Below are 23391 nucleotides of genomic sequence, written 5' to 3' on the forward strand. Positions count from 1 at the left end.
GTTTAAGTGTAGTTTGTACATGCTATATACAGTTTGGCTCAATAAAGAAAATTATAAGTTGAAAAATATATAGTACACTATACTAGAAATGTCGTGTTTTAAAGGATGTAATTCGAATTAGGTTCATTAATTCCCTTCTTAAGTAAATGAAACATCCTCTTCAAGGAGAAAAAGAAGGTTATATGATTATTAGATGTGTGTGCGTGTGCGCAACCATCCTCATAATATACAGGGTGGTTACAAAGTAACTTGAGGTTTTTAGAACCCTCTAGCGAGTGAAGTATTGAACGAAACATTGCCAAATTTCACGTGCATACTTAGCAGACCATGGGATTTCGATTTCTACAATTTAAAAAATAGTACCAAAAGTCACCACCAGGGGGATGTTAGCGCTGCAAAAGTGTATTACTTGCGAATACCGAAGAAATAAATGTCAAAAAATGCAGAACACATCAAGTTTTTTCTGTTCAAGAGAAAAATACCAAAAGTTGTCAAGAAGAAATTCCGGCACGGCAGCAAGGATTTCTTTCTTGAATAATATTCATGCAAAATGGTGCACCACCCCACGTTGGGCTTTAGTTAATGAGTGTATGGCGGCAACAGTTCTTTGATAGCAGTTTTATTAGTCATGCATTTCCTACGGTATAGCCACCGTGGTCGCCCAATCTTTCACCTTGTGGCGTTTGGCCATCGGGATTTTTTTACGGTGTTGTGTATTTACGACATGCTTCAGGTGTCTCAATTTTGAAAACTCGAATAACGTTACAGAACGGAGAAATTAATCACCCCCCCCCCCCACCCTCCCCCTGATGTGTGGAAGATATTGTGCATTTAATGCAATACCTGGAAAACCTCGATATTGATCATATTGATTTTCATTTGTTTGTAAAAATCATATACTGTGAACGAAATTCATGCATATTTTGCCAGTTAGCATTTTATCCTTCAGTATTCACAGTAATACACACTTTCTACGCCAAAATTTCCCCTCGTGGTGATTTTTTTACTGATTTTGTTTTATTTCAGAAATCGAAATCTTATGGTCTACTGTGCACGCCTATGAAATTTGGCAGTTTTTGATCCAATACTTTACTTGCTACAGGACTCTGAACACCTCACGTAATGTTTGACATGTAGGGAAATGCTTCATTTTGACGAAGCTGAACAGGATCCGGTGTCTTAACTGTTTTACTGGTGTCAAGACCCATTTTAGGAGAATGAAGAAACGAAAAAGTGGTCAACAATGAACGCTATCTACTGGAGCATAGTGTTAATCCACTGGAGTGAGGGTTAACATTTCAACTATCAAAATATCGCCAAACAGGCAATTGCTTTGTTCAAATGTAGAAGCAATTTTCATCGTCATGACCTTGACGGCCGATTTTCTAGTAATTTCGAGTTCGGAACCTTGGGAGAAAACTCAAATGTTTGAAATAGTTACATTTGTCGATTTTCAATCATTATCTACAAAATGCAAATATCTGTACTTCCGTCGTATTAACCTAATATGTTCTTGGCATAAATATTACAAGAATGTTAGTAATATAACTAAAAAGTATTAACTAAATCTGAGAAAATTAACTGAAGAATTGTCCAAGATTTCTTAACACATGGGTGGAGCATAAAACCGAATGCTTTTTCGAAGGCTAAGAATCGCGACGATCAGTTTAATTTTTGTTTCATAATCATACCCAATAATATGACGAATTGGCCTGATAAAAAAATGTAATCTTCTACTTCGAATTTTTGTTTATTTTTTTTACTCCCAATAAAACTTATTATTTTCATATTCTTCCCGAATATAATTAAAATATCGTTAAAATATTTTTGCCTCGTAATACTCGATTGAACAATGCTTCTTTCCATCCAACAGGTTCGACAATCCAGCCGCTGCTTCCCCGACGCCGACCAGGCAGCTGACGTACAACTACCTGTTGTCAGTTAATGCTTGGTTACTGCTATTCCCTTGTAATCTGTGCTGTGATTGGGCCATGTCCACTATCCCTTTGGTGATGGACATCTGGGATGTTCGAAACTTGGCTTCCATATTGTTCTATGCGTGCATATTTTTTGCAGTGCGTAGTATCTTCAGGTTGGAAGAAGAATCCAGGCTGTCTCTGATAATGGTATGTATGAGAAGAACTGATTCACTTTTTAGAGCTGATTAGAGTTTTATTGTTCTTATTACTAACTAGTGGTACCCGTACGGCTTTGTATGTAATAGAAAAATTAAAAGGTCTTTTGATTAGCCTGTATATTTACAAATAATGTATGGTGAATTTTCTCGCCAATTGGCTTGTACCCATGTTACGGTTCCACGTTATGATAATTTCGTATCTCGCCAAATGGCTTGTGCCCATGTTATGGTTCCACGTTATGATAATTTCGTGATTTACTCGTCCATCTTATGATAATTTTGTTTTTAAAATTGAAATAGAAAAAGAACCACGTCAAATTTTCGAAAAATCGCTTCGAGATGCACGCCCCCGTGCTACAAACTAACTTTGTGCCAAATTTCATGAAATTCGGCCGAACCAACTAGGCGCTATGCGCGTCACAGAGATCCTACAGACATCCAGACATCCTCCGGACATCTAGACAGAGAGACTTTCAGCTTTATTATTGGTAAAGGTAAAGCAGGAAGTATTTACGTGTGTCTATTTATTATATGCGTGTGTATATGGACGTATTTATGTGTACAATAGAATCGAGATGATTCAGAAAATTTTCACGAAATTTAATAGAAAATAGTTTGAAACTTGGAAGTGTACAGTTCAGATTTTTATAAGTCTAAATTTTTTAGTATTTTAGTTGTGTTTTATTGCTCTGTTTACATAAAATTGCACGTTTTGTATGAAAAGTCGGCTAGTAGCCAGCAAAGTTAAAACATAATTAACCAGTTTAGCATGAAAAAAAAAAGAATTTCTCTTAGTTCGTTTGATTTGTTAATATTCTTTTGCAATTTGAGAATTTTATTTTAAACATCGTATTTATACGCACATATTAATCATAAAAATGAAATGGCTGATTCATACAACAATAAATTGTTTTGAAATAGTTATAAACAATTAGTTCCTAATTTCTGAGCAGGAAAAGCAAGCTGCTAACAAATAGCTGTCACATCCGCTTCCAATTAAAAACAACCGGATGTATACCTATCCATCTGATATGTATTATAACTATACTAGTAGAAAGCAAAATATTTTATGCATTTAAAAAATTGAAATCCTGAATTCTTCAGAATGGAAATAAGTTTGCTTGAACTTAATTGAAAATGGAATAATTATTATTTCTAGCAAAAACAGTGAAAATCGTAACTCCATCCAAAACTGGCAAAAGATGTCGTAAGATTCCTAGAATATAATATACCCAGAATTTCTTTTGCAACTATAAAAATATCATCTTGTATTTTTGTCCAACGTCTCCTTCTCTTTCTATTACGACCGCTATGCATGTATTTTATTTTGAAACGGTTATTGCTGTCTTATTTTCAGTTTTTTAAGCAAACTTCAATAATTATCTGTTACGCGTATTTATTTTATTATAATCGAGAATTATTACAAAATAATCGGCTATAACCTGGCCTTTAGCATAGAAAAATTGTACCAGTTTTCTTACTAAACTAGGTTATAATTTGCTGTTCGAGTGCAAAAGATCTTATCTTAACTAACTATTGCATTCAATATCATTCTTACGAGTGATTAAAAAATCCTTGCGAGAAAATGAGGTGTTTTTTGAACTTACACGCTATAACTAATTTACAGTGCCGGCAAAAAAAATATTTACATTTCGTTAGCAATTAAAAACTTTACATGCAAACTTCTTGTCATGATTTTATTTGGCATGTTCCCTAGTTATTTGGCCCACTACCGAATATTCAGCCAGATTGTGGCCTAATATTTGGTATTCGGCCAATTCATAATGAAGCATGCCAAACAAAATCCTGACAAGAAAATATTATATAAATGTTTTAACTGCCAACTGAATGTAAAGACTTATTTTTGCCTGAACTGTACTGTTTAATAACATAGAGAATCCATAAAACTTATTTTCAACTCTGTTTTCGGCGCTAAACATTCATTAATTTACAACGAGTGGCATAAACCTCTTTTTCAAGCTCCTACTAAATAATACTTTAAAAGCTGAAAGTTCAGGTCAAAATGGATACTTTGGAAATAGAACTAAAACTCAAAAGGAATGAAAGCTACTTTCTTTTTTATAAAAAAAAAATCATTTTATAAGAAAAAGATATTTTCCAAAATTTTAGAACCATCGACCCAGATAAAAAGTATAACTATTTCAACACTTGCCAAATGTAATCGATGGAGACAGAAGTTTCGAAAGAACAAAACGAGATTATGTGTTTATTAAAATATGGTAAACTCAGATTCTTCTGCTTAACACATTTCGCACGTTCAATCTCATTTAAAGTCAGTATTTAAATCACTTCAAAATATGTTAATCGAGAAACAGAATATTTTCTTTAACGTATGTCCTCGTAACCTCTCTTTGCACTAATTGCAATCTCTGATTCCCTGCATAACAACTTGAAGACTTCGACTCCATTCATCGATTTTGCAAATGCACTCTCCAACTTAAAGGAATCCGCTGTTGCCACTTGGAATCGTCTGTTTGAAAATTGAGGCGGAAGTGGAGAGGAATTTATATTTGGCACGTCCACTCGCATTCGTGAAGGAATTTTTGAGCCTCTTTGCGCTGATGTCAAGCTTTATTACGTTTCTCATTAACTTTTAAGATCGATTTAGAGAAGTGGAGGAGAGATATGAGACATTAGAAAAGGAGATTACTTTCAATAATGCGAAGATGGGAGATAAGTCCTGAAGGGTGTTTCTGAATAAAAATGATCATGCATTCTACTTTGAGGAGATAATGGATATATAAAGAGTTTAGAGAGTCTTGGTTAAGTTTTGAAACGCTGTCCATGCTGTTAAAGAAAGATGGTTTTATTTCTAGGGAAAAAGTTGATTTTGATGGGATAAGAATTTCATTTGCAGGTAAAAAAAAATAAAAAATACATTAATTACTTATTAAAAGGTACTTTAACTCAAATTTTGAGAAATAGTTATAGTACAGCTTTTGTAAAAAGTTAACAGAGGATTTTCTTAAGATCAGAGAATAATTTAATATGAACTAATGTATGAGCAAAGTCGCATCACAATTTTCACAGCTAGTAATGTTTCAATATATTACTTTTTTGAGCACTTAAATTTACAGTAAAGGCATTTGAATAGTTCACTTTAGAGAAATATGTCAGCTTATTGGTTATTTTAATTCATGATTTTCTATGAGTCCTGAGTAAATAATAAGTGTTTTTTTTTTTCACCCTAAACTCTAAATTTCAATTTAAAAAAGTGCTGTCGCAATCGTTCTACTCTAACAGATTGTTAAATGGTTTTTTCCCAATGTATTAAGGTTAAGGAAATGTTTTTCAGAAATTTATTAATCTTAAGGCATGGCAATATTTTCCAATTATTGCTGGATATTACGAAATATTTTAATCCTGAAGATTGGTGATTTTTTTACAGAGATGCATCAATAGTAAAATAATGACTGACTTAAAACTGTTATTATAGTAGTATATATAATTCGATTCTTCTAATTCAGTAAATATGTTTGAGAACATGGTTTTAAACAAGAAGAGATTTGTCGAGATTTTGAGCTTCGTTTATATGTTTTGGATTCAAACATATGTCAGCATTTCTGTATAATTTAATTCTAGCTCTTTTGACTAAAATTTCTTGATCGTTAAATTTAAATGGTAACGAGCAAAACTTCTTAAGACATATTTTTTAAACATTAGTTGTATTCGTTTACTAAAATTTTGACTTTTTACAGGTGAAGATACTTTAAGAAAAACTTCCTTTTTCATCCTTTAATATTATAAAAATACAAACATTCAGTTAGATTCAGATTGAGTCACGAATTTAACATGTGAATATAATTTTTCCTCTTTTACAATCATAACTGTGCTCATTTTTCGATTAAAAACACAGCCAGTTTTGGACTGTATGTACTAAATATTTCAACCCTACTCAAAATGTGCATCGGAACCCAAAAACTGTTTTAAACTGATTATGACAGAAACATGTTCTCAAACATATCAAATTCCATTTCAGCAATGTTGTCGGCACCAAAGAAGTCATCACATTTTTTTTCTCCTTCGCTCTTGTTCATGTTGTAATGGAACATGACAGATGCATTTCTTTCGTAATTTATTCCAGGATTCGCATGTACCGTTCTGCCTTAGCGAAGCCATTCAATTGCAGTGATGAATTCATTCATAACCATTTATGTCATACTTGCTTTTATTCCTTTTCAGAGCTTGTCTTTGCTGACAGTGCCGTTTCTGCCCGCTAGCAACCTTTTCTTCCCCGTGGGTTTTGTTGTGGCTGAAAGAGTTCTGTACATTCCCAGCATGGGGTTTTGTATGATAGTGGCGCAAGGATGGTGCATTTTGTGGGAAAAAAGGTTTGTAAAATATATCTTCCGCTGATAACGAATTGAATTGCCATAAGTTTACGTTGTGAATTTCTTTGTCGCAGCAATGCTGCAAAAAACAATGCAAAGTAAATAAAGTGTAGTAAGCAGTTTCATACAACTAACAACTCTTTTATTGATGTACATGTTTCCCCCCCCCTTTTTCGCAGTTTACTGTCAATGCGTTCAAATATTTTCTGTGAATTACGAGTTATTAGTCTTTTTAACATTTTTTTTTCTTTCTTAATTTATTTTGACTAATTGTGTTGAGGTGTACATTTTCTTAATTTAATAGCTCTTAGTCTTTACTGAATAGAAACCTTTTTTTTTTCGGAAAAGTATTTATTTACTCCGTTTGTTATATTTTACATTCTGTATTATTTTCTTTTTCTGCAGCATTGTTTCCTTTTAGGCCGTTTGATATCATAATTTATTGTACTTAACATTAATTTTTTCTTCATTTATATATTTTTACAACGTTTTCTCTCTATATCTCTTCCTGTCTTCTCTCTTTAATTATCCTTTAAAAGAAATGTTTTCAATTAACTCAGCATAATTTCTTAATTCTAATTTTTTGCTTTTTTTTTTGTATTAATGATAAAGAATTTTGTATTTATGTCACTAACTTGTTTATATTTTGCGATAAATTTATCTTCATATCGTGAAGACATTAACGTGTTTTAACTGCTGTCACATGTAGATACGAACACATCTGATCTGAGGATAATTTTTACTGTCATCCAAATAAAAACGCCTTCCTAAACCCACAGAACGTTCACCAATTTCTTAACGAAGTGTTTCAATGTTTAGGGATAAAGTGAAAATAATGCGAAAATTCATTGGTAAAAAACTTCAGTGTCTGACGAACCAAGTGTTGCAGTTATATTTTACCGAAGAAGGTGCAACCGTAGCCAAAATGAAGGGTGTGCTGTAGAGTCTTTCTGTTTTAATGTACAGGAATGAATCTACGTGACATTGCCATTTTGGTTACACACTTGCTAGGTTATACAGTCTTCAAATTTTACCATTGTTGCTTTATTTTCTCCGTACGCCATGTGGGACCAAGCAGTAGGATGAAAATGTACGTCGTCGTGGAAGTGTGAAAGGAATGTGATCATTTCACGAAGAAAATTGATCAAAGACCAAATTCTTAACCACTAGATTACTTCATTTGCCTTATTATTCTTTAAGTGGCGCGCTACTTTATGTAGATATATTTGTTTTACTTATTATTATTTTTCTAACGTTTTCTAGGATTAAATGCTTTTGTCTTTATGGATATTTTAAATATTTTAGTCGATTAACACAATACATCTACCTTATTTTGTGGGTTTTCTACATCCAATCATTAATTCATTCTGTGTTTAAGACGCTATGTCTTATTTGAAGCAATCATAAACTCATTTTCAACCAAACTTTTTCCCCGCTATTTACAAAATATATTTGCCACATTTTTTACCATCTATAACATTTGAAAAAAAAAAATCATTTAAGTATTTCTTCATCAGTTTCATATCCGTTCATTTCCTGCAAACTATATTTAAATTGCTTAAATTTACAATCTGTCAACTTCATATAGTTATATATTGTTACGAATCGGCTTTTACTTTAGTTGTTCTTGAAATCATGACTTCATTCTTCCAAAAACTCAGGGAATTTGTTTTCAGTATTTGCAAAAAATGCAAGTACAGTACATCAAATATCCAGTAGTTAATGCAAGTACCTGCAATCATAACAGTAAAAGCGTATTTATTTTCATAAATAGGATAATACATTGCGACAAAAATCAGAGCTGAAACTAAACATCGACAACAGAGCTTTAAAAAAAGAAAAAAAAACATTCACGTGAGAAAATATAATAATATTCCAGAAAAAGCTGAAGATATATATTTTGAATCAAAATCCTGCCAATCACGGTTAATTTCATGCAGAAATTATTCTTAAAAATGATGCACTTTTGGAAATAGACTTCAATGTTAAAATGACCACAAAAAGGAACAAAACTACTAAGAAATAAATCTCCAAAAACTAACATAGTTTGAACTAAAATTGGCGACTAAACGTTGATAACAAACATATCACTTGAAAACTACCTGACGTCATTGCAATGCAAAATGACACAAGTCACAAAGTGACATAATTATGGCATCTCATATGGATCATGCTCTGAAGCGTTTGTGCTACGATTCCTATGCTTTCACTCCAAACATTTTTTTGTGACTACTGTCCGTTCTCGAAAGCAAAGACTACCACTCAGGACAGATTCCATTTCAAAACGGGGCGATGGGTTGAGGATGGGCACTTACCGCTCGCACTTGCTGTCTTTGAACTTGTTAATTTATAAACCTTTTACTTCCGGGTTTCCCTCCCTATTTTGATAAAATCACAGCAGACCTGACTCATGCGCAAATTGGCGCTAAGTCTCGGCTTAGGAAAAGGAACAGTAGTGACTTTGTGGGATTTTGAAAACATCACTGCAAACTCACCTGGTGATCAAGCCGCGAACTAACATTCATAAGTTTCTGCAACCTATTGATGATTTTAAAGTGATGATATGTATCAACACAATATTGATGTGTATGATGACAACACACTTTTGATGACAATCCCTTAACGTTTGCAAGCAGGTCACATTTTAGTCACTGCTATTTGGGAAGCGCCACACTTAGCGTGATTGCAACAAATTAGGCACATAAAAATGGCTTCTATTAGGAAATATAAAAAATTCTCATAAGGTTGTTTATATTAGTCAAAAGTACTACTTTTTGTCACTGACGTTGATAGAATGATCAAATAAATAAATAAATAAATAAAAATAACAAGGTGAAAAGAAAAACTTGTATTTTCAAAAGTTTTAATTTTTAATATTTTTTTTAAATGTCTTATTTTTCAAATAAGGCGTAGTCTACATGACGTCACAAGTGATTAACTTTGGTGCGCCACTCCACTGCCACACTGAACGCTTACGCTTACAATCAATAAGGATGCGGATGGCGTCCAGAGGGATGGCTCTCCGTTCCCTTTCAACCATTTGCCGCAGTTCGTCTTCTGAACGAGGCAGGGACAGAGTCTGCAAACGTCGTCCAATCACATCCCACACATCTTCGGTAGGTGACAGGTCATGAGAGTATGGTGGCCAGGGAAGCATTTGTGTGCCTTTTAGAGCATGTTAGCAGATGCGAGCACTGTGTGGTCGGGCGTTATCCTGCTGAAAAATTGCATTAGGTAACCCTTGAAGGTAACCCAGGTAGCATTAACTCATCGGATTTTGCTCGGCCGATCATCGACTCCTCCTAAACTCATCGCGTAATGCACGCTGATATCGTTGCGATCAGAATCCGAGAACGGTTTTCGATGAGCTGTTTTTTATCGGAAAACTATATCGTTACGATCAAATTTTCCGATGAAAATTTGCCGAGCTACATTTCATCGGAAAAAGAGATCGTAACGATCAAATTTTCCGATGAAAATTTGCCGAGCTACATTTCATCGGAAAAAGAGATCGTAACGATCAAATTTTCCGATGAAAATTTGTCGAGCTGCATTTCATCGGAAAAAGAGATCGTAACGATCAAATTTTCCGATGAAAATTTGCCGAGCTGCATTTCATCGGAAAAAGAGATCGTAACGATCAAATTTTCCGATGAAAATTTTCCGAGCGAAATTTCATCGAAAAACGAAATCGTAACGATCAAGTTTTCCGATGAAAATTTGCTAAACTACATTTCATCGGAAAAAGAGATCTTAACGATCACATTTTCCGATGAAAATTTGCCGAGCTACATTTCATCGGAAAAAGAGATCGTAACGATCAAATTTTCAGATTTAAATTTGCCGAGTTACATTTCATCTTAAAAAAAGTAGGTCGTTTAAATTTTCCGATAAAAATTTTCCCAATCTAAATTTTTTGGAAATCTCCCAACTGTTAAAATAGGATAAAATTTATTATTTGAATATCCGACTATTGATCAAACGTAAGGCTATACGGATCAACATTCAAGTTTGAGAATCGGATTAAAAATGACTGAAACTTTGACTCCGAATCCGACTCCTGGATTTTGGAAGGGTTTACTTCAATTTGCTGCAAAATCAATTCAACTTTAACTCCACGATTCAAACGCCGATTACCTCACTGGAATTGCGAACAAAATGAGACTCCGACTCTTGAATGATTTCTCTCTATCTCCAAAACAATTCCACTCCTGACTCCCAAAATTACCGACTCCGACTCTTCACTAGCTGGCGCCATAAGTATATTCACTGAATAAAATTCTCACTTTCCGTTCAGAAATCTGTCATGGCCTTACCACCCGATAGATGGCGCCACAAATGATTTTCCATTTAATACATTATTTTCCGCCATGGAGCGAGCATAACTTGTCTAGTGGTTAGCGTATGAATCTCGTGTTCCAGAGGACTAGGGTTCGATTCCCGGCTAGAGCGATTAAAATTGAACTCATGAATCACGCTCATCAAAAGTTGTTAAATTAGAAATTAATTAACCAAGTTATTAAAAAAATAATATATAATAAGTAATTCCCAAATGACGTCATCCGAAAATACCCCTCCTGCAAGTTCTCTTCCCACTGTTATTTTTTTCCCTCCTTGCTTGTCCCTATATCGTAGTTGTTACTACTTCTCATCGTATTTTCATCCTAAATTCATCGCCTCGGAACGACAGCACTGCTCGTATATTGCTCCAAATTTCATCGTATTTTCATCCAAAATTCATCGCCTCGGAACAGCACTGCTCGTATATTGCTCCAAATCTCATCGTATTTTTATCCAAAATTCATCGCCTCGGAACAGCACTGCTCGTATATTGCTCCAAATCTCATCGGTATAGGGAGCAAAATTCATCGGAATCCGATGATCGGATTCTACTATTGCCGATGAGACATATTGGAGCAATTTCCGATGAAAACTCATCGGAATCCGATCATCGAACGATCATCGACCGATCAAAGTTTGATCGGATTTCGATGAACGGCCGATCATCGGCCGATGAGTTGATGCTACTCGGGAAGGGATTGATACCGGCCGCAGCACATTATCCAAGTATCGTTGGGCCGTCATAGTGCCCTGAACACAATCTAGAGGTGATATGGAATTGTACGCAATTGCGCCCCAAATCATTATACCACGTTGTTGTGCGGTGGGACGTTCCACAGTGACTGCCGAATTAGATCTGTCTCCATGTTGACGCCACACACGCATGCTATCACTGGATAAACAGAAACGGGATTCGTCTGAGAACACGACATTTCGCCATTCTGTCATCCACGTCGCTCTAGTCCGGCACCATACTAAACGTTGCTGTCTATGTTGTGATGTCAATGGCAGTCTTCTTAGCGGACGCCGTGATTGCAGACCACGTGCGACCAAACGACGGGAAATGGTTCTGGTTGACACGGGAGCATTCAGGGTATCTTACACCTGCTGCAGAATCGAGGAACAAGTGACTTGGGGATATGCTACAGCTCGTCGGTGTATGCGTCGATTCACGCGTTCTGACGTCACTCTGGCTGCCCCTGCACCTCTCAGTCTTGCCACATTTCGTTGTTCCAACCATCTTCGGCACAGCTGATGCACCGTACTCGCATCCATGTGGGTATCAGCTGAGATTTGACGTACGGACCAACCTCCCTTTCTCAGTCCGATCACCATACCCCTCGTAAACTCGTCTATCTGATGGAAGTGCTTTCGTTGACGTCGGCCTGGTATTCTCTCGTGTTACACGTATCCTCCAAGACAAAAACAAAATTTCTTCGATAATTCTGCAGTCAGAAATAACGACACGAATTTTGCCCATTCTGCAAGTTCCTTCCCTCATATCTTACTTCTCGTGCGTCGGGGAGCTGCGCATTTAGCATTTACATAAATCAGTGATGTACGTCTATTCTAAAATTTGCATAAATTTCTGAACACTCCTTCTTGGTGTTGCATTTTCAATGTCGATCAGTGTATATTGTTGTACGTGAGTAAAGAAGATAATTAAATATTGCGCTCGGCGTTAATGGCATCAGTGAGCGGCATTGTATCACTTGTGATGTCATGTGCAGAAGCGTAAAAAATGGAATTGAATGCGCGCATAGACTAAGATAAATGTTAAAAAAATATTAAACTTTGTCAACTCTTTTCAAAAATGAGCGGATCCAATTTTTGAAGCATGTTCTTTTAGAAAAAAATACATTTAAAATTTCGTAAACGAACCCATTGTCTTAAGCACTTAAGAAAATTAGCGCTTCACCAAAAAGAAAAGAATGATCAATGTAATGCACTGAGCACTAGACAGAAGCTACCTGTAGCAAGGAACTTTCGTAACACGGACAAAATGCCGCTTATACTAAGATGTGAAAAACTCGAGACTTATTTTCCGCCATCTATAACTATTCTTCGTTTCTTAACCTCCTCCAATCTATGCTTTAAGTCAAGAACTCGAAACAGTCTCTTCACCGACAAGCAATTATGACAAGTCATCTAAAAAGTTTCATCCATTTCATTTGCCCCGAAGGTCAAAAAAAAATCGCAACAAAATCTTTGGATTGCTTGACGCAACGGTCGAAAAAAGTAAAAACTTTTTTTTTTTCAAAAAAAAAAAAAAAAATAGAATGAGTCCATAATCTTGAAGGGAAAAAGAACTAAGAAAATCAGCGCAAAAGTATTTGAACCCTCGAGGCTCTGCGATCGAATTTCCAGGAAAAGAATGTCCAAATGCCCTTCGATTTGTAATTCTAACTTTCTCCAACAGCCTTCTAAACAGAGGGAAAACTGGATTCAACTTTTTCCTTCTTCCACAGCATTTCATCTGCCTCACGTGTCAGCGAAAAGACAGTTTTATTGACTTTCTGTCATCATATAGAAATTTAATCTATCGCACAAGGTATCGCTGTTGGCACACTTATACGTCATGTTTGAAACGCAAATGCGTCTTCTAGATTTTCCACGTCACTGCTATTTTTGATAAAACTAGCTACTATATATCGTTTTCTCCGCAATGCTTCTGGCACTCGGCTCAAACTAAATAAGTTCTTTTGGCTTTAACGGATTTCACGTAACGTATTTTCCGTGGTAGAATCTATCATTTTTAATGGAAAAGTGGTGTTTTTTAATTTATTTATGTTTGGATACTTAAAAAGCTGATTTTCATAGATCACTCTCAAACCAGCTCATTAACAAATCAATCAGCATTCGTTAATAAGTAATTGAGTAATAAAAAAAGTCAACTGATAGAGCTTATTTCGATAATTATCAATTGGCTAACTATAACGATACGAATTGACTAACTATAAACTATATGTAGTAGCTATGTTTGATAAAACTATCTACTATATATCGTTTTCTCCACAATGTTTCTGACACTCGGCTCAAACTAAAGAAGTTCTTTTGGCTTTAACGGATTTTACGTAACGTATTTTCCGTGGTAGAATCTATCATTTTTAATGGAAAGTGGTGTTTTTCAATTTATCCATGCTTGGATATTTAAAAAGCTGATTGTCATAGATTACTCTCAAACTAGCTCATTAACAAATCAATCAGCATTCGTTAATAAGTGCTAGAGCAATAAATAAAGTCAACTGATAGAGTATATTTCGATAATCTATCACTTAGCTAACTATAACGATACGAATCGACAAACTATAAACGATATGTAGTAGCTATTTTTGATAAAACTATCTACTATATATCGTTTTCTCCGCCGTGCTCCTGGCACTCGGCTCAAACTAAATAAGTTCTTTTGGCTTTAACGGACTTTACGTAACGTATTATTCGTGGTAGAATCTATCATTTTTAATGGAAAAGTGGTTTTTTCAATTTATCCATTCTCGGATATTTAAAAAGCTGATTTTCATAGATTACTCTCAAACTAGTTCATTAACAATTCAATCAGCATTCGTTAATAAGTAATTGAGCAATAAATAAAGTCAACTGATAGAGCCTATTTCGATAATATATCAATAGGCTAACTATAACGATATGAATTAACTAACTATAAACGATATGTAGTAGCTATGTTTGATAAAACTATCTACCATACCTCGTTTTCTCCACGATGCTTCTGGCACTCTGTTAAAACTAAATAAGTTCCTTTGGTTTTAACGAATTTTACGTAATGTATATTTTGTGGTAGAACCTATCATTTTTAATGGAAAAGTGGTGTTTTTTAATTTATCCAAGCTCGGATTTAAAAAAAAAAATGATTTAATGATTTCCTCACAAACTAGCTCATTAACAATTGAATTAGTATTCATTAGTAAGTACTTGAGCAATAAATTGAGTCAAGTGACAGAGTATATTTAAGTAAAGTGGAGTTTTGGGTGCAAAAAGGTTTTCCTGGAGATGAATGTATTTTAATTTTCACCACATTTTCGGGTTGCAATACCCGCTCCAAAAATCTATTTTGAAAAGCGACTCTCTTCTATGGTAGTACTTTTGTTCACTATTAAACTTTATACAGTTTTTTATAACATTTTTGAGAGAAAGAAGGTTTATTAGGCGAGTGTTGCTATTTCGGAAACATTACGATCTTCCATATGCATAAATACAGCCCCTTTGGGTCCCACACAATGCCCTAAAGAAATGGAAGAATTAATACTGAATTATTATTTAGTAAAAAATCAAGCCTACATGTATACTATTTACTGTAAAAATAAAACTATGAAATATCAGAAATTAAATTAATACCTCTGACTGTGCTGACTAGTAGAACTTAAGCAAACAATGTTGTAAAAAATAAACTTTGTTGCTACAGATATGTTTTTTTTTTCCTCAGTTGCAGAGATTTAAAAAAAAGGCCCATTTTTCAATGCAAAAAAAAAAAGAATGACTTTATGTCTTTGATATGCGTGAGCTTATTTATTTCTTGCTTTGAAAAATTGGTTTTACGTAACCCTGAATCTGTTGTATGAATTGCTTTGCAAACTTTCTGTTTTTTTTTTTTTTTTTTTTGTCATAATTTTTATGAAAAATCAAATTGTTTTTATTTCTCCTTATTTTATAACCAAAATCAGTGTATTGTTCTTATAAAATGATTGTATGTGGGTAAAATACATGAATTTTAATATTTATTTAGAAAACATATGTACGATAAACGTCTAAGAATTTTTAAATATTTACTCAGCAATGATGTGCAGTGCTGCAAAACAAATACGTAATATGCAACGATTTTATCGAAGTTTTGCAAAAAAAAACAAAAAAAAACAATGTATATATAATGGAAGAATGTTGTGTTTCCATAATGGAGGTAAATATACATTTAAGTATATGTGAAGCTGCTGGAAGAATTTCGAAAAAAATGTACGTTTTTTGTGTGTGTGTGTGTGTGTGTGTGTGTTTTTTTTTTTTTTGTAACATCATTTTATGCTTGAATGATTAAAATAATGATTTAATTGTTACAGAATAAAAAAAACTTTGAAACTAAATCTTGAGAAAGGGAAGACTTGCTGGTTTTTATACATTTTTTTTTTTTTTTGCAAAATACTTAAAAACACGTTCCATGTTGGAAATGATGGAGTAGAATTTTGCTATCTCGAAAGTAGGATTTACGAAAGAGTTTTCTCCTGATGTAACCAAAAACTTCATGGTTTAAAATACATTTGACTACAAACCAGCGCATGCGTATACCGCGGGCGCTGATAAGTTCAAGTTTGATTCTAACAATGTGTCCTTTTTTCTTTTTTTTGAGCGATCACGATTGCTTATTGTTCTCCTTTGACTGTTTTTGATGTTACGCTGATTTTATTTTTTCGCCCGCACCCTCTGCAGCATCACCGTCGACCGGCCGCCTCGCGATGCTGCTCCTCTTGCGAAAACAGTGTCCAGGTTGCGTCCATATCCTACAAAGAGACACACACGCATACATAAACAAACCTACACACACACACCTATACATACACACACTCCTACACACACACTCATACCTGCACACAGACACAAACATACATACCTACATATGCACACACGAACGCCTACACACACACACGAACGCCTACACGCACACGCGCGTACACAACACTCACACACATGCATACATACAGTCACTCACACACATGCATACATACACTCACTCACGCATATGCATACATACACTCACACACACACACGCACCCACACACATGCGCATAGACACGCTCGTGATTGCGAAAAACAATTTAAATTCAAGATGCCAAAAATTCAAATTAATATTTTTTTTTTCGGTACGGTAGGAAAAGTGATTGGCAGTGAGTTGAGTTCGCTGGTTTTTATGATTTCTTTTGCAGTAGTTTTGTAAAACAATTCAACTTAAGTCCACGCCAATAATCCTTTTTCACTGAATTACCACAAAAAAGTACGTATTGCAAGATCAAGCTTCAATTTATCGGAGCCAAACTATATTAAAACAAATGTGATAACATTTCAATAAAATAATTTTTTCAAACTTTTGGAGCAATTCCAAAAAGTTCCGTCAAGCAACTATTTTATTCTTTTCATTAAATGTTTAATCACCGCGAACTTAAAGAAGACCACAGGAAACAAACTTATAATGAATAGAAAATGCATTGCTATTATAAAAGTTTTAATTGGGATAAAGAAAGAGTTTTCTTCGAAAGCTACTCCTCTTTCCAAAAAATGTCCTATGAAAATTTCAACGAATTCAGATCAGATCTCAAACAAAAATTTTGAGATAAACAAATTAACTTTAAAATTTCATCTGTTCTCCGCTGCTCTCCCATGACATTCATTCGCTCTTTCTGTAAAATACATACAACAATGAAAAACGTCGAAAATCTCTACTAAACAATGTTCTGACGCATGTATAAAAACCAACATTCTTCCTTATTTCATAGAAAAAACAATGTTGAGCAAAAAAATTAATCATTAAATCTCCGTTTTATTACAGAACTTGTAAACAGCTGGCAGCAGCCGGGATCCTATTTCTCTTGGCAGTCCATGTACTGAAAACTATACGGCGGAACGAAGACTGGTCAGTATGACCTTTTTCTTTCGCATTCTCAACTTCCATTTTCTTACTGAATTTATTGAAACCCTCTTTCTTTCTGTAGCGAGTAAAGCGATATTAAATTGTCTGTCAAATGCTTCGGGGGTTGTGTAAAAATTAACTCGATTCCTTATAACTTTTTACTCTCCCAGTTCTTTAAAATTTACTTTCTGTATTGGATATTCTTACAATGTAATTGATTTTCAAGCAACACAAAACAGTTCATTTCAGATGTACAGTCTGACCGGCGAGGTGATGAAAAGGCAAATATCAGGTTTATAGGTGGATGTATCTATTAGTTTACAGGGGTGGTAGTTTGTTCTTCTCGAAGCGATTGGTATTGTGTTTCCTTTGGTAAATTTAAAATTCAGGATGAAAAAAAAATTAAAATATCCTCCTCCCCTCCCCTCGAAAAAAACCCCCGCAGAATCTTCAACTCTGGATTTAAACATGTGTAAACTAACGAAATAGCTAAATTTCATTCTTTACTAAAGGGAACCTGAATTCTAAATAATACCTTTTTAAATAAGCAACACACGGATTGGTAAATTCACTGTAAATTAAAAAAAAAGAGGTTTAAAATAGTAAACCAAGCTATGTGCAGTTATTTGTATTTTGTGTCCCTTAGTTTAAAGCACAAATACGGTATAAGAAATAATGATTGAGAAAACAATATTTTAAGTTTTAGATCCGATCACTTTTGAACTTTATTAGCATTTAAAAAGCTGCAATTATTTAATGCTTCACAAATTTACTGATGAGTTTGAAAGCAGCACACACACAATAAAGAAAATATGAAAGAGATAAAAATAAGGTATAAATGAGTTGTATGGTAATTCGTTGCAAGCAAGAGGAAGGATTTCTTCCGATGAATGGGAAAGAATGGAAGTCAATATATCTTTAAATTTTAAGGAGCCTAAAATTAATTTTGACATTAGGATCCTTAAACCTCGTTACATCAAAACGAATTTCAGATAATCGAGGTTCCAATGTATATGTATATGAATAATAGTAAAAACAAACATGCTTTTCTCTTTCCCTAATTGAAAATTTTAAATTTAGAGCAGTTATATTCATTGTTTGAATAGCGTAAAATTTTGCCAGATTTTTTACTCTTTACTATTGTTACTCTTGTTATATTATACTATGCATATCAAAATTGTCAACTATACTTTATTTGAAATGTATGATCAACGGTAAAATCAAATTTTGTCTTTAAAATTTAAAAATATTATTCTTCCACTTTCGACAGTGCCAGTTTCTAAAACTCGCTTTCCGTTACATTAAAGAAAAGTAAAGATGTATCTCATCCTATGTGATATATTGTTGCAAAAATAATTCTACTGTCCTTTTTTGAATTCTGCCAAGACAGTAAATTGAGCTAATCTGATAGCCTTAACAATCGAATTGGAAATGCCACCAGTTGGTAAACTTTGTAGTTGCGGCTGTTCGTAAGATCTGAGAATTCATACGAAAGGCATAAAAAATCTTTTGCGTTTGTCATAGCATATTTGTTGTTCGTTATAGTTACCAATTATATTATTTTTCTTAAAAACATGAGATTGAATACAATAACACGTGTGTATTTTAGTTTTTATTGTTGATTAATGTAGCATCTGTGATGTTTTCCCTTTTCACACATTCAAAAAATCACTAAAATGTATCATATTAAGAAGTAACTCAAGCATATTAGTTAGTCTCTTATAAAACTATTTTAAACTTTATACAATATCTAGCATTTATAGTTTAATTATAATTTCAATCAAGTCCAAATGCTGTGATTTTTTGCACAATAATACCTTAGAGAGATGTTATTGCTTGGTACTGATTCATTTTAATAAACTTAATCTAGGTGGTACCTTGGATACATAGAGAAATACTTCGGGCAAGAAACTTTTGAAACATTATGTTTTCAGATTTAGCATTAATAATATTTAAATACGATTGAATTTATTGTATGTTTCCTAAGCTATATTTCATTGTTGTAAAAATACAGAATAATTAAAAAAAATATAAATAATGCTTAACGTAACTTTTCCGATTATACTTATACAAGTCAAGTTCGTTAGTTTCGTAGAATGAATAATGAAGACGTAAGTGCGTTACTGAACTTAAAATCTTGTATTTAACACTAAACGTCTATAGAAACAAATTAGATATAATATAAAAAATAGTTATACACAAGTCATTTTTGTTTGAAAATGTCAATTCGATCTTACATACATTCTGTCTTAGTACCAGTAATTTAATATAACAGGAGAAATTTTATTTTTACTTTGTGACAATAAAACAGTAATCTGTGGCTGGAGTTTTTTTTCTTGATGGGCGCTCTGTATATATGCGTAACTAATTATAATTTGTTCTTGAGAGTAGCAGTAGTTTTGATAACATGCTAAAAGTAATTCTTACTTACATAATTCTGAAAATTATATATTTAGGGCTAACATTAAATGTAATTGAATAAGACTAATTTTTCTGCTTTTATCTCCATGTAATAAAGTACTAAAACTCTCTCCAAAAGACCTAAAGTATTGAAAAACGTACGTACGGAATCGTATAAATTATTTTTACGACACATTTTAATCATTGAATTATATTTACATATTGTTTTAGAAGTAATAAAAGAAGGGATACACTCCCATTTATACTTTCATGCGAGTTATTACCATTCACAAATGCAGCCATCAAATTGCGTAGCGCTGGATTCTTATATTACCAAAGTATCCATAAACTATAGTGACCATTCGGTAAAAAAAGCTTTATCGTACGCTTTCAGCTATTCACGGTGTCCTTCCGAAATATTGGAAAACATTTATGTCTTGATATTGATAGTATAAAAGTAATTTTGCTCTTTTGAGTGGTCGTTCTGTTTTTTTAAAGATAGGTGGAGATAAAGAAAATAGACAATACGTGAAGTATTTAATGAAGGTCATTACGAGACTGAATGGCAGTTGGTCGTTACACAGCAAGCAGATGTTTTTACGAGTTAATAGATAAATTAGGATGTTTGAAGATTCGGCAGAACGAAATGTTTTTTTTCTTTTTTTTTCAGATGAATAAGGAAAGATCAAAGGAATCAATATGAAAAGGAATATATTAGATGCGTATTAGTGATAGGAGATAAATGAATGTGCTACGCTTTATGATAAATCAATCGCGATAAATTTTGTATCAGGACTACTTTTTCAAAATTTTGTTTAGGAATACATGGTGAATCATTTAAACTTAAAGTGTTTTGTAGGAAAAACAACAAAATGCATACACAGATGCATAGTGACAATATATTTTAAAATACAGAGGTGATATTCCTCTCCCCCCTTCCACAACCTTAAAATGGCAGTACTACAGCATTGAAGTTACAGCATGAATCACAAGTAGCATAAATAAGCGGAAAATATAATTTGTAAATTTTACTACCGAAATTCATAAATTTGCTCTTTCTTTCTTGAGTGCAATAATGATAGCATTTTACTCGTAGACAAAAATAAAAAACGAATTGTAGTATCATTAATGTTTATTATTAATAAAAGTTGAAAATTAATTTCAATGCTGAACTTAATCAAGCAAAGATGTCTGGATTCTGAACGCTTGAAACTTTTCAAATAATACAGGTTTTTGAGACTTTCCCTGATTCGAAAATCAGTTTAATGTAGGTTTTTTTTTTTCAACATTATTCATTGTACTTGCTTTATCTGAAGTTTCGTATAAGTAAACAATCTTGGAAAATGAAACAAATTATACACACGACCCTACAATTTAGTTGCACATTGTGGAAAATAGTTTTAAAAAACAATTGTTTGAAAAAGATACTCGTAAAAGCTAGATTGTAGAACAGAAATATGATCGATACATAAAAGATATATTCAATCGATCTTAAATAATACTTGAAGAAAATAATGAAAATAGCAGTGAAATTTGAAATTATACATTTTAAGCACTGACGGAAAAAGTTTTTCTCTTTAAAAGACAAACGTAGCTTCTACAGGGGGAGTTGAAAATTTTTTCACTTTTTCAGGTAGAAAAAAATGTATATTATTATGTTAACAGTAACATTTTCATTAATAAAAATATGTAAAATTTTAGTTTTCTGGGTATGCTACAAATTTTCTTTTCAAATTATTTTTCACAGAAAAGAGTATTATTTCTTCCCTTCCCACAGTTTTGGTTTTTATGTAGCTGCAAATTTATTTGCGAATTTCAGATAAACAAGGTTTGATTTATTTTTGAAGACAAGGAATTTCAATTTATTCTAACTGAAAGGACAATATATTTTAGAACTTTTAGTTTGGGGATATTTTAGTTGAACAAACACTTACTTACAAAAATAAAAGTTAAATTTTTAAAAACAATTTCTAAACAATCTCATTCAGTATTTGCCGTTTGAGTGCTAAAAAAAAATAAAACTGCTTATGATTTCTTCCGCCATAAGCACTTTCACTTCCAACAATTCGTTTACTTGGAATTGAGTAATAGAAATTCTCAGAACAATATGTTTCTTTTCCATTGAATGAGTAGTTGTGCTTCGAAAAGTCTTAAAGACAATATAAAGACGGTATCTGCTGTGATGCCCTTCTGAAAATGCCCTTCTTTTTTTTTCTTCTTCTCGCACACGAAACAAAAGCAGCTCTTCCAATTTTTAACAAAAGGGGAGACACAATGTTGGTTTTAGATAAGGTTTTATTCTTTTAAAACCGGATTTTTGGATCAAGCACAAAAACCATCCAAAGTAAAGGATTGCAAGATTCATTTAAAAAGATTTTTCTGAACTTTTCTGAGTGTCTTTTCCGTGGGACTGATGGATTTTCTCGTATCTTGGAATGTTCTTGGCTTAAAAGATGGGAGAATTGAGTTTGAGAATTTTTCCCCTTTTCATTAAATTTCTTTGGTCAAGGAAAGGATAAATCTGGGGGGAATATTTTCGTGTGAATTTATCTTTTTAAAGAGATTGAACCACAGACGCGAATACATGCAACTTGTATGAAGAACGAATCGAATAATCGATAAAATACTTGAAAAAAAAATCGTTTTTCGCTTGGAACTGTGATGGTAAGATGTTTTAGCTGTGATAAGCGGAAAAATATTTATTTCTTTTTTAGAGGAGAATTTTTTTCAGATGGAGAATCTAAGCTTAAAAATAAAGATTTGGACCAAAGTGCCAATTTAGTATAGAATATGGAGCAGGAGAGGGGGAATAAAGCTTTATTTAACGCATTTGTTTCTAGTTTCAGGAAGTGTTGTGACTTATTTTAAACAATCGAAAGGAGAAAAATAAGCTTGGTTCAATTTCTATAAAAAGCATAAATTATAAAAGCAATTTCGTCGTTTTATTTCACTGAACGATAAATGAGATATTTAATGTAAATAATGCGAAAGGCCTGAGACACGATCATGACAAAGACATCACGAAAACTTTATAACTGTTTGGATTATTCACTGATAGTTTTTTTTACAAATGAAACGTTTACTTTTTTCAGTTTCAAAATAATTTAAATTTCGAAATTATCACTAAAATTAGTATTAAAACATCCAACAGGTAACATATTTTATACGACACAGAAAAGGAAGTTGATGGAACTTAAGTACAGTATTACCTCTTCTAACGGACAGCTCCAAAGAAGGGGATTTTTTATAGCGCCAATCAGTCTCATTAAGTACGTCCATGTATGTTATTTGATTAAGGATCAGTCACATAGAAAAATCTACGAATAACTGTATAAAAAACAGATGAAAAATATAAAATTTGTAGCAATCCAATGTAAAATTTTGCCTAAAAATAGTTTAACTATTGACATTAACATGTAAAAAGATGAAAGTATAAGTTAAATCTCTTGCTGAAACCTACCTTATACATTTCCTCTCTCATTATTTTTTTGTCTGTGAGCCCAGTGCCAACACAGAGTACACTTTCAATTACA

General features: G+C 33.2%; 1 protein-coding gene across 1 annotated transcript in view; it reads left to right on the top strand.

Annotated features, from left to right (window-relative positions):
* LOC129230329 (protein O-mannosyl-transferase Tmtc3-like) overlaps positions 1–23391 on the top strand; it is a 192155-nt gene that overhangs the window by 123033 nt on the left and 45731 nt on the right. The window contains exons 9-11 of the mRNA XM_054864728.1: positions 1874–2126; positions 6341–6489; positions 17378–17461. Of these exons, the coding sequence (XP_054720703.1) occupies positions 1874–2126; positions 6341–6489; positions 17378–17461 (486 nt within the window). The remainder of the gene's footprint in view (positions 1–1873; positions 2127–6340; positions 6490–17377; positions 17462–23391) is intronic.

Source organism: Uloborus diversus, chromosome 9 (assembly GCF_026930045.1).
Source record: "Uloborus diversus isolate 005 chromosome 9, Udiv.v.3.1, whole genome shotgun sequence".
NCBI classification, from domain to species: Eukaryota; Metazoa; Arthropoda; class Arachnida; order Araneae; family Uloboridae; genus Uloborus; species Uloborus diversus.